This window comes from Mobula hypostoma, chromosome 8 (genome assembly GCF_963921235.1).
Source record: "Mobula hypostoma chromosome 8, sMobHyp1.1, whole genome shotgun sequence".
NCBI classification, from domain to species: Eukaryota; Metazoa; Chordata; class Chondrichthyes; order Myliobatiformes; family Myliobatidae; genus Mobula; species Mobula hypostoma.
In genome coordinates, this window is record NC_086104.1 from 79,418,955 (window position 1) to 79,432,477 (window position 13,523).

The window sequence follows — 13,523 nt, forward strand, 5'->3', positions numbered from 1 at the left end:
GCATCCTTAGAAAGAATAATTAATTCTTCCAAAATATTTCAGTTGGGAAATGGAGGGTGAGAATAGGATTAAACTTTACAGGGCAACACCCCCAAAATGCCAGAGGAACTCAGCAGGTCAGGCAGTATTTATGGAAAGGAATAAAGAGTTGACGTCCTGATGAAGGGTCTTGGCCCAAAATGTTGACTCTTTTATTCCTTTACATAGTTGCTGCCCGATCTCCAGCACTTTGTGCGTGTTACTCTGGATTTCCTGCATCTACAGAATCTCTTGCGTTTTTGAATTTTACAGGGATAGGGATGGATTAAAACAATCAAAAATGGGACACGGGCAAATATTCCATGTAATAAAAAGTTTAGTTGGTCGATTCCCCAACCCCCACCACTGAGTCCAAGCATCCCAAATGCCTCCCATTAACCATGTGGAACAATAGAGAAAACTTGAATAAAACATAAAACTGTACTCCGTGAGTTAAATAAATAGTCTTTCTTTGGTAAACTAATAAAGCCTGTATGCATATGAGCAATCTAAAATAACAGCATCACTAGCTCCACATAGTACAGCATGGCAGCACATCTACTGTGCCTATATTGAGCTGTTATATTGCTAACTGAACAGATGTGTGTTGGGGTTAAAGTGCAATAAATGCATTCCAGAGACTGAGCAATGAAATTCACATCACAGTTCCCATAGAAACAGGCTAAGCAGAAAAAAACTCATGCACAAATGAAAACGAAAAATCTCCCCCTTAATTGCACAGCAGTTTGTTTAGATGCTCAATATAAATTAGTTCTTCGACAATTAGCTTAAATTCAGAACTAAATTTATTGAATATGGAACAACCAATTTGAAAAGTCTTTGATTTTCATTAGCACAGTTGGAACCCAGGAAATCAAAACTTCTAAAGACTTTTATTTGTCAGTTATTTAAGTGGCTACATTCAGTTAGTTTACAGACCTGCAATCCCCAACAGAGAAAAAAATAAGTTGTTGCTATCGTTCTGCTCTGTTGGGTTGATGAATGCAGAATGTAGAACATTTCAAATTATTTTGCTTCCTTTAATTTCTGCTTCATAAAATAGCCGCAATTTTAAAATAGATTCCTGGGGGATTTAAAAAATTCTGCTTTGCGGTGGATTCTCCATTTCCTCCTTTGACCTCAGAAAGTTGCTCAGACACTTGGAAAGCACTATAAAAAGCCATTTATGGCATTTTTCCAGGGATTCTATGGTGTCATCACTTAAGTTGCGGCACACAGGAAGGAGAACCCTGCAGAAATGAAGCACAATCTAAGCAGAGTACTTTTATTAATGCAATATACGGCAATAATATGTAGAACATCGACCATCTGAAAGATGGCCAGCAAAATCTCATCCAGTAACTTAGAGGCAAAGAGTCAGGCCACATAGAAACATGCCCTTTGGCCCAACTGGTCTGAGACGACCAAAACACCGAGCCTAGCTAGTTCCAATTGCCCATTTTTGGACCATCATTTTTCTAACCCTTTCCTATGTATGAACAGTATCTATCTTTCAAAAGTTGTTATTGTACATGTCTCTACCACTTCCCTTGGCTTATTCCACAAACAAAACAAAAACAAAACTTCCTATTTAATCTTTTCCCTCCTGACATAAACCTTCTGGCTAAAGAAATTCCTTCTGATCTCTGTTCCAAAGGGATGTCCTTCTATTCTGAGACTGTGCCCCCCTACCCTGTCCTCGATTCTCCCTTTATTGAAAATACCTTCCCCATGTTCACTATATCTCAGTTTTAATGATTTGTAAAATATCAGGATGTCAGAGACATTAAAGTTTTATTAAAAATCCCTCACAATCTTGGTGATGGGGCTCTACCAACTGTCAACACTTTTGGAGGCATTTTGGGACAAGGCTTCCTCACTGTGCTGTTGAAGGCCCTGCTGCTGATCAGACCGCACAGACAGACTCTACCGGACCTCAGGCTGGAAAGGTGGGCCTCGACAAGGTTAGTTTGGGATGATGACTAAAGGAGATGTGGTTAGTGGGCCTATGCCAACAATACCTGGCAGCTCACAAATGACCTGACTTGGCCCAGCCAAGCAGAGTTCACTGCCATCAGCGCCTTTACTTCCTGAGCAAACTAAAGAAATTTGGCCTGTCCCCTAAAACCCTCACTAATTTTTATAGATGCACCATAGAAAGCATTCTTCTAGGGTGCATCACAACCTGGGATGGAAGCTGTCCTGTCCAAGACCGAAAGAAGCTGCAGAAGATCGTGAACATGGCGCAGCACATCACACAAACCAATCTTCCGTCCGTGGACTCACTTTACACCGCACGCTGTCGGAGCAGTGCTGCCAGGATAATCAAGGACACGACCCACGCAGCCAACACACTTTTCGCCCCTCTTCCCTCCGGGAGAAGACTCGGGAGCTTGAAGACTCGTACGGCCAGATTTGGGAACAGCTTCTTTCCAACTGTGATAAAACTGCTGCACGGATCCTGACCCGGATCTGGGCCGTACCCTCCAAATATCCGGACCTGCATCTTGGTTTTTTTGCACTACCTTACTTTCCCTTTTCTATTTTCTGTTTATGATTTATAATTTAAATTTTTAATATTTACTATCAATCTGTACTCCAGGGAACGCGAAGCGCAGAATCAAATATTGCTGTGATGATTGTACGTTCTAGTATCAATTGTTTGGCGACAGTAAAGTATAAAGCTCATGTCAGTAAGGAATGGATAATGGAAAGATTGCAGATAGGACTCAATGCATAGAGTAAGGGGTTACCCTCTGATGGGTTTTGGCACCTCTTGTTGAATCTATAAAGTGTAACTTGAAAGCAAGCCATGTCCTCAGCTGTTTCGTTTCATCTTTTCTGATTTTTTTTTCATTGCTTCTCATTTGTACTTTCTCCAGACAAACCTTCACCTTCTTTCAGCCAGAAGCACCTCCACTTGTGTCTTTTTTGATTTCCACTATATCACATGTCTCTTTTCCTCTCCCCCTTTCTTGTAATATAAGATGTGTTTCCTTTTTAACTTTCTCCATTTCTGGTGAAAGGTGATTTGAGTAAACCTCCTTCCCAAGCTGCCTATAATTCTGTGTTTCTCTTCAAAGAAGCTATTATTCCTGCAGAGTGTTTTGAACATTTTGTTTTGATTTCCCATTGTTTTCTTCTCAGCATCGCCTTCTTAGCTTATTAAAAGAACGTGCTTTTATAATGATCACTGAATTAGAACCACATCATGGTTAGATCTAAGTAATCCATCACCGTGTTTACTATTTAATCTCTCCTGTCTCCACCATCCAACCCCTCCATCACATCGACCTTCCCTTTAGTTTTGACCAACACCCCCAAGAGGCCGCAGGTGCTGGGATCTGGTGCATCACTGGAAGAACTCTGCGGGCCAGGCAGCACCTCCAGCGTCTGTTGTGTCCCCAGACACCCTTATCTGCAAGCTAAGGCTCCTTTTACCTTCAAATTTTTGCATTCAACTGAAGTCATCGATTGAAACATTAATCCTATTTCTGACTTGCTGAACATTTCCAGCATCTCCTGCTTTTTCTTTCTCAGATTTCCGACATCTACAATATACTGTTATGGGATGGTTAAAAGCAACTTGGTACACACAAAACGGTCAATACTGTAGATCATAGCCAACAGTGACCATGCAAACATTTTCATGAAAAGGAAACATCTATGATGGTAACCTAAGGTTTTGTTCCCACCTGTTATACAGTGCCTGCATTTTTTGTGCCAGTGACTGATGAAAATAACTACATGGGCAAAAATTGGATACTATCCTGGTGAAGTGAAAGAAAGACACTTCAAAACACTGATGAAAGAAACAGCTCACATTGCCTCAGGATCTCTTCTATGTCTACTTTCCCCCAAAATGGTGCTCCATCACAAGCGCAGGGTTCAGAATAATAAGGCTGTAAAATGGTACATGCGATTTTCATCAGGATGACGGCAAGCCCTCTGGCTCAGTGTGAGAACACAATGATTAAAGAAGATGAGCTTGGGAGCTGTCAACAGGCAACCCTAAATCTATAGCTGTGCCCTGTATTGAAGAAAATGATTTCCATTTGTCTGAGGTGAATAAAGCATTAGAACTGTTCATGCCCATTTTAAATATCAGGGTCACTGATTGAGGTATTTAATTGAAGTGTGGGAGTTGCTTGCTGAGGACAATGTAGTGACTCATGGACACCAAACTAATGTGATTATTCAGAGACTGCATTAACCCCTGCATCAAAAAAACAAGTCTTTGAAAATTGCTGAAGACATTCCTCTTTCTTTAAATATGACTGAAGAAGTATCAAATGTAATTTTAAAAAGTCTTCAAATTATGATTCAAATGGTAATTCTGCAAATTAAAAAGATTCATTTTGTTTTCTACTGTTTGGGATTTTGACCATCTTATCTTCATTAGCTTTGCAGCAACTGTAATTAAAAATGTTGCTTTCAAGTTGAATTAAAATCACCTAGGAGTTTCATTCTCTGAGACAGGAAATGTTCAAACAAGATACTTAGTTCCACAGAAGTCACTCAAAAGTTGCCTTTTGCTGTCCAAAGGAATTAAACATTTGGAAAAGCAGTAGTTTTAGGTGGGGGACTTTTCTGACTTTCACAGAAATTTTGGCCATTGGGAAAAAAGGATAGTAGGCTGCTAAAAATGTTTTAACTCAAGTCCCTGGAGTGATTCAAATGGTGTATTATGGGGATGCAGGTGCTTAAGAGTTCTTCCTGGCTTTATAGTATCAATACTATAAATCCAAACGAATTAATCTGCAAATTCCTAAACCTGGTACTCAACACTTCCCGATCAACAAACCATATTCAGTAAGGAGAGGGCAAAACCTCTGCCACAATTATTCTCAACACTAGCACCCCACAAGGCTGCATCCTCATCCTTTTACTCTACTCCCAGTACAGTTATATGTCTGCTTGGCCAGATTCTGCTCTAACTCCATCTACAAGTTTGCAGATGATATGGCTGTTGGCTGCATTTCAAATAATGATGAGTCAGAGTACAGGGATGAGATACAGTGCTTAGTGGCCTGGTGCCATGACAACAACCTTTCCTTCAATGTCAGCAAAACAAAAGAGGTGGTCATTGACTTCAGGGGTGGTGCAGATGCTTCTATTTACATCAATGGTGCTGGGGATGAATGCATCCCCGGGTACAATAAGATGCACTCTTCACTTAATTGTGATCTTGCACCTCACTGTCTACCTGCCTTGTTCTTTCTCTGTACTGTAACAGTTTATTCTGCACTCTGCTATTGCTCTACCTTAACGCACCATTGTAATGAATAGATCTGTATGGACAGTAGGAAGGACGCGTTTTTCACTGCACATGTTACGATAATCAACCAATTTACAATTACAAGTGCTACTCTTTTTTCTCAGGGCCTTCATCTCTGCTGCATTTGTTCCCAGGATGAGGTTTTACTTTCCAGGACATCAGAGATGCCCTCCTTCTTCAAAGAACGGGGTATCTCTTCCTCCACCATTGATGTTGCCCTTGCCTGCATCTTCTCTGTTTCCCAGACATCCGTGCTCATCCAGCCTGACCAGGGATAGAGTTCCACTTGTCCTAGCCTACCACCCCATGAGCTTCCACATCCAACACATCATTCTCCACAACTTTCACCATCTCCAAAGAGATCCAAGTTCCAAGGTACATATATTATCAAAGTATGTATGCAGTATACAACCGTACCACCAAACACATCTTTACCTCTCCCCCATCTCTGCTTTCTGCAGGAATCCATCTCTCAGTAACACGCATCAAAGCTGCAGCAACGTTGATGTGTGTTGCTTGCATTTCCAGCATCTGCAGAATTCCTCGTGTTTGCATCCATCTCTCAGTGATCCCTTTGTTCATTTGTCCATCCCCACTAATCTTCCTACTGGCACATCCCTGCAAGCGGCCAAAGTGCTACACCTACCCACTCATCTCCTCCCTCACCTCCACTTAGGGCCCCAAAATGACCTTCCAGGTGAGGCAACTCTTCACTTGCAAATCTGTTGAGGCTGTCTATTGTATCCGGTGCTCCCAATGCGGCCCCCTCTACATTGGTGAGACCTGTGATAAATTGGGGGACCGCTTTGTCAAGCACCTCTGCTCCATCTGCCAAAAGTGGAATTTCCTGGTGGCCAACCATTTTAATTCTAATTCCCATTCCTATTCCAACATGCTGGTTTATTGCCTCCTCTCGTGCTACAGTGAGGCCGCTTTCAGGGTAGAGGAGCAACACCTGATATTCCATCTAGATAGCCTCCAACCCGATGGCACGAATAGCCATTTCTCCTTCTGGCAAATTTTTCCCCTCCCCATCCCCTCTTCTTCTATTCCCCACTCTGGCCTTTTGCTTCTTCTCACCTGCCTATCACATCTTCCTGGTGTCCCCTCCTTCTTCCCTTTCTCCTATGCTCAACTCTCCTCACCTATCAGATTCCTTCATCTCCAGCCCTTTATCTTTCCAATCCACACTGCTTCACCTATCACCTTATAGTTATCTTCCTTCCCTTCTCCCCACCTTTTTATTCTGGTGTCTTCCCCCTTACTCTCCAGTCCTGAAGAAGAATCTTGGCCCGAAACATCGACTGTGTATTCAGTTCCATAGATGCTGCCTGACCTGTTGAGTTCCTCCAGCATTTTGTGTGTGTTTATTTAGATTTCCAGCATCTTCAAAATTTCTCTGTGTTTACTATTTACAATTTCTTTTCTTTTATTAAGATATAGGTCTTTGCTGGCAACATTGCTGAGATCATAGACCTCCATGGAGTTTGCATTAATTATTACAACAATGCATATAAAAGATTGAAAGACTCACTCCTCCATTTGGTTTTTGTCTTTTGATTTCACCTCGCTGATCTTCTCCTGACGCTTTTTGTCCATTTTCTTCTTCAATTCTTTCTTTTCCCTGTAAATTAAACATGAGAAATTCTACTTACTTCGATTCTTTGGCTGAGATTAATAATAATAAAGATATCAGAGTATGGTGTAGGAGGCTCACTTTTCACAGAGTTCTTTTAACTTCTTTAACTGGTTGGTTTGGCATTCCTCAGCGACCTCTGTGAGCTTCTGTACCAGCTGTGAAAAAAACAAAATGTGCTTATCAATGGTCGGTGAACTTCACAGTTGTGTCACTTATAATGAAGAAAATTACTTCCAAAAATGTCCTTTATAACATTTTGCTTAACCTTATATTTCAGTAAAATGCAAGCACAATGGAACTGAGTTTACTGTCAAAATACTGGCAAGCGTGGTGAAATTCTTCAGCCTCAGTACACGAGCTGGTATATAGATGTCCAAACATTACAATCTGAAATATGGTACATTTCCGTTAACTTTGTGTAAACAGCATCTCACCCCCAACCTATTGATCAGGTTTAAGAAAGTTGCTGCAGTTGTTCAATAATTAATTATTAAACTTGACTGCATATAAAGTTTTGCCTGCTCATGTATGATTAACTTTATTATGTCATATTAAGTGTTAATAACTGGTTATCAGTCTCATTCACCCATAAATTGATTATTGGAAGTTTGGAATTACATTCAGCAATGTTTCAAACATACCAAATTTATTTTTCTTTTCCTTTCATTTTCTAGTTTCTCTTTATTTACTGTACTTTTATCTTTTTTTCCCAGTCATTATTTCCTTCATCTACCTGTATTGCCACTGGGTTTTCCCCATCCTCTCTGTCTTTACTTTTTTAATCCTTGAGACAGACTGCATGACTCCCTGGTTCCCTGATTTCTCTGTTACCAGCTCACATCTTCAGGGTTTCTGTGGACAAAAACTGAAGATTGGAGTTCAAGGCCACAGCAGTAATCTAACCAAGGGCAGATGCAGCTGGACTCTCTGCAACTGTAATATTTGGACTAATATTGCAGTAGTTCAAATCAAATTTCCATATTTTTATGAGGAGAAAAAGGAGAACACTCAAAATTGATCCACCAATAATGAATGGTTAATGTGAAGAGGAGGTGGGGGTGAACAACAGGCTTCGATGGAATTAAGGAGATTGAACTGAGAACAACTCATGGTGGAGATTAAGGAGTGAGGAGCAAGACAAAGATAGATGTGATACCAGAGCCAGTATTGAAAAGATGAGGTCAATAGGATTTGAGAAGAAGCTTTTCGCTAGTAAAGAATTAATGGGAAGAAGTTATGACCAAAAGATTGGAGAAGAGACCGTGCAATTTTGGGAGCATGTAGCAACAGATGCCAAAAAGTGGTAAGGTAACTTTGTCGGTTCACAATTTCAATTGCTTTTAATTTCTCTAGAGGCCATAGAACCAAAAAATATTGTTCAGTAAAAGATATTCAGGAAACAGTGAGTTAAAGTATATTGGATGAATTGGTTTCAGTGCCATTTTCAGTTGTCCCACTGGAGAACAGACGTTGAGTTGTCACTCTGCACTGCCTGCAGAGGGAATGATTTTTGAGAAATTATCTTTGGGAAATTTGTCAGTCACAATGTGGCTCAGGCTGAAATGAAAGATACAGCTCACGAATCACATCTGTAACAATGCACAACAGTGGGAGTGGAGAGGAACTTAATGGGTGGTGGCAGTAGAAATACGTCTGGCAACAATAATGCCTATAGCTTGTATTCATCCCAGTCTAGTGGGAGTAAGTTTCCCTTCATGGACACTGCAAATTATTTATATATCTGGGCTGGTATGATCTCAATATTATTCCTTGTGAGTATGAATATACAGCAGCTACTGTCATAATATAAAATTAACAAAAATTGAATGGAATTTCCAATCTCTTTTAAACCCCGAGGCCATATGAGAATGTGATACAACAGTCATGAGGAACATTCCTTTCAGTCTTAGCTTAAAGAGAGGGTGTTACTGCTTTGGAGAACAACTCATATAAGGACATCCATTGCAAGAGTAGGGACTGTATTGCTTGTGGTGACAAAGAGGGAATGTACTTAATATTATATAACAACTTTCATGATTACAAGATGCCCCACAACCATGAGCCAGGATTGCAAATACCTGGGGATACGAATTGACAATAAACTGGACTGGTCAAAGAACACTGAGGCTGTCTACAAGAAGGGTCAGAGCCGTCTCTATTTCCTGAGGACACTGAGGTCCTTTAACATCTGCCGGACGATGCTGGGTATGTTCTACGAGTCTGTGGTGGCCAGTGCGATCATGTTTGCTGTTGTGTGCTGGGGCAGCAGGCTGAGGGTAGCAGACACCAACAGAATCAACAAACTCATTCGGAAGGCCAGTGATGTTGTGGGGATGGAACTGGACTCTCTCACGGTAGTGTCTGAAAAGAGGATGCTGTCTAAGTTGCATGCCATCTTGGACAATGTCTCCCATCCACTACATAATGTACTGGGTGGGCACAGGAGTACATTCAGCTAGAGGCTCATTCCACCGAGATGCAACACAGAGCGACATAGGAAGTCATTCCTGCCTGTGGCCATCAAACTTCACAACTCCTCCCTTGGAGGGTCAGACACCCTGTGCCAATAGGCTGGTCCTGGACTTATTTCATAATTTACCGGCATAATTTACATATTACTATTTAACTATTTATGGTTCTATTACTATTTATTATTTATGGTGCAACTGTAACGAAAACCAATTTCCCCCGGGATCAATAAAGTATGACTACTACTACTACTAACAACAATGAACTTTCTTTTGAAGTACAGAAAAATATGCTGACTAGTTTGCACAAACTGAAATTTGATAAGGGAACAGAAAATCTGATTTAGTACTCCAAACTGATTGGTCAAGGACTGCTGTCTTCTTCAAATAATGCCATCCAACCAGGAGTATATAACATCTCACCTGAAGGGTGTCTCCTCTGAAAATGCAACATTTCTTTAGGTGTCCCTGCTATTTGAGATTAGGCCAACATTTACTTCAAGGTCTCAATACAAAGATCGCCCGGTTTAGATGTGTATTTATTTTGGTTCAGAGGGCCAAAAGGTAGTTTCTACCCTAGCTTTATTTCTTCAACACTTGCACCCATTGCAGATTTGGCATTGGGGTAAAGAGAGAAACTAACCATCTCCTGTTGGTGTTTAATTGAACTACCTACATTATATCTCCATCATCAATATTCTGGAGATCACCACTGACCAGAAACTCAACTTGACTTTCTTCATAAGCATCATGGCCACAAGATCAAGTTTTCTGTGGCAAGTGACTATCTCTCCAGCATCTACAAGGCACAAATCAGAAACACTCTCTACTTAACAGCTATCTAGAAGTTTGATACATACAGGACAAAACAGCCTGCCACTGCCCAAATAATTATTCCCTCCACCATGGCACGAATAGGTGCTGAGAATATCAATACTATATTCTGGTTAGATTGAGGGCATCCTTCAAGCTGGTAACCTCTTCCACCTTCTGTTGTGAATGTCTATGCAACAATAATTGCTCCAATTGAATATTAACTGCACATAAAGGTCTTTGAGATAGCTGAGAGAGTTAGAATGATGAGCAAGGGGATAAGATACAAAGGAATGTAACTGTAATCCTTCAATTATTACCCTGGAAACCCATCACCAGTACTTCAGCTGTGCAAGGTCTAAATAATGAAGGACATGCATTTCAAGAAGGTAGCTAATCATTACTTCCTTGAAGACACTTATGGGTGGTGAGTAAATCAAAGTTCAAAGTAAATTTAATACCAAAATGCATATATGGCACAATATTCATTTTCTTGTAGGCATACTCAATAAATCTACAGAATAACAACCGTAACAAAATCAATGAAATACTGCCCAACCTGGGTATTCAACCAGAGTGCAGAAGGCAACAAACTGTGCAAATACAAAAATGAAGAAATAATAATAATAATAATAACAGAAAATAAATAGACAATAAATATTGAGAACATGAGATGAAGAGTCTACGAAAGTGAGCTTGTGGGAATGTTTCAATGATGGGGCAAGTGCAGCTGAGTGAAGTTATCCCCTTTGATGGTTGAGGGGTAGTAACTGCTCCTGAACCTAGTGGTGTTCAAATGATGGACTGGTGGGCAATGTACAACAGTTAATTAAAAGAATGACTTTGATTCAGGCTAGCCTCAGGAATAGACCTAGATCTGATTTCAACATCTTATGCTCTCCTACATTGAACGAGCTTGGATACTACAAAAGTGGCAGAGTCAACTTTCTGGATGAAGCCAAACCTACACATGAACTGAATACATCTTCGTCTGTTTGGTGTCTAAACTGTTTGAACAGAAATCCAAGTCAAAGTCCAAGAACAACATGACCACTGTCCTCAAGCTATCCCTGCTCCCTGAACTACCAATGCCCCCACACCACACCTTGTGCCACTGTTGAATGAAGGTCAGCTCCATGAACCCAGCCCTGTCTACAGGGCTGATTGTGGCATTGGCTAACCGAGGAGTTCGAACTTAACATTTTCAAGGATTAAAATGAGCAGCACCTGCTCATTTGTGACTGAGACTGAAGTGAATTTTAGTTCTAAGCAAACTGTAGTTTTCCATCACATTACCACCATCAGCACATCTGTTAACATGCATTACATTTATTAGTAACTGTCCACTTGAAAGATCTTCATTTGTAAAGAACAATCAAAATGACTGCAAACAAAATCTGAACTTGCATACCTACGGGACACAAACTACTGAACAGCACTTGTCCCCACCTGCTTAACGTGTTCACGCTTCTGATATTTTTCACTGTAATACTGCTCCTGTCGTAGGTTCAGCAACTGCTGCTGTTGTTGTTCCTTGAGCTCGGCTAACTTCTGTGTCATTTCTGCATCAAGGGCAGAAAGTTCCTTCTCAATTGTTGAACTTGCATGATCTGGACTTGCTGATTCAGGCCTGTCATGAAAGAAAAAAAATCAAGACGCACCTGTATTATTACAAAATATAATGTTAAAAAATAAGCTAAATTACTTCTCACTACAGAATCACCTGATACTACATTACAAAAACTGATCTCACACATATATTGTATGTTCGCTCCAGAAGTGATATCTGAAAGAGGTAGAGTGGTTATGCTGTTGCTTATCAGGCATCATTAAACTAAGCTCTGATAAAGAATTCCAGCACTGTGCCTTCATTTTCTAAACGTAAAATATATTGTAGGAATTTTGAGCTAATCTACAAAACATTGTGCATCATATCAAATCAAAAGAAAAATTTGAAAACCTGTTAAAAATTTTCTAAAAATTAAAAACTATAATTGTGAGACAGAAAAAGTATTCATCCTCTTTGTAATTACTACTCCAACTTTCATTGGGTATAATACTGTATATTACCTTACCAACACTCAATTTATTGATGTAGAAAATTGGAGGATCTTCTGTTTTCAATAAATTCCATAATATAAATATCACCTTTCTCTGTAAGGTCCAACATCATGGTAGATTTTCAACAAGCTAAACCAAATGAAGACAAAAGAGCATTCTAGACAAGTCTGGGAAATGACAGTAGAGAAGCTCAAATCTGGGGAACAGTACAAGACCATCTTAAAGGCAGTGAACATACCTCGGAGTTCAATGCAGTCCATCATTAAAAAGCAGGAAAAATATGAAACCACAGCCACACTGCCTGTCTCTCTCAACTTAGTCACCAGAGAAGAATGGCACTTGTAAGAGAGGATACTGTGATGCCAACAGTCACTGTGTGTGAGCTGCAGAAGTCTGTGTCTGCAACTGGAGATGAAGTTCATGGTTCCACAATCTCTAAGGCCTTGCATGAAAAGAGTATTTATGGAAGAGTGGTAAGGAAAAAGACCCGGCTAAAAAAAAAATTATCTTTGCCCATAAAGACTTTGCAAAGCGTCATTTCGAAGATAATGTAAAGATGTGGAAGAAGGTCTTGTGGTCAGATGAGACTAAAATAGATCTTCTTGGCCTCAAAAGTAAGCAGTACATGTGGCGTAAATGTAATATTGCTCATCAGCCAGGTAACACCATCCCTACTGTAAAGTAAGGTGGAGGTAGCATCATGCTACGTCGATGCTTTTCGGCAGCAGACTCTGGAAATCTGGTCAGGATTGATGGGAAGATGAATGCTGCTAAATACAGAGAGATTCTGGATAAAAACCTGCTAGCCTCTGCCAGAAATACACTGATTTCAAGGCACTGTACTGTTATTTGCATTTTGTAGTCCTGGTTCATTTTGACTCTCCCTAATTCTACATCCTCCTTCAGCTCTATAACATTGAAATATCTGTGTTCATTCAATTAACCTCTATTTGCAGCCTCGATTTTAATTACTCCTCTTTTTAGTTTGTGTTTTCAGCTGCCTTGGCCCTAAGCAATACAATTCTCTCTCTGACTTTCTATGTTTCTCTTTCCTCCTCTAGTATTATTCTACAAATGTACCTTTTGGATCCTTATCCTAATATCTTCTCTGTGTGACCCCATGTCATTCTTTATTTAATTACAAAGCCCCACTGAAATGTCTTACTAAGTGAAAGTTTATTAATTAGCACAATGTCATCTTCAAAAAGATCTTACACTTTTCAATGAGGTAAATTATTTAAAAGCA

At 40.1% G+C, this 13,523-nt stretch overlaps 1 protein-coding gene across 6 annotated transcripts in view; it reads right to left on the reverse strand.

Annotated features, from left to right (window-relative positions):
- The window catches only part of plcb1 (phospholipase C beta 1), a 958,218-nt gene that overhangs the window by 64,976 nt on the left and 879,719 nt on the right, over positions 1-13,523 (reverse strand). For all 6 annotated transcript variants that reach the window (XM_063056185.1, XM_063056184.1, XM_063056187.1 and 3 more), the window contains 3 exons: positions 11,666-11,846; positions 7,014-7,090; positions 6,831-6,920 (listed from right to left, as the gene is read on the reverse strand). In XM_063056185.1, coding sequence (XP_062912255.1) covers positions 6,831-6,920; positions 7,014-7,090; positions 11,666-11,846 — 348 coding nt within the window. The remainder of the gene's footprint in view (positions 1-6,830; positions 6,921-7,013; positions 7,091-11,665; positions 11,847-13,523) is intronic.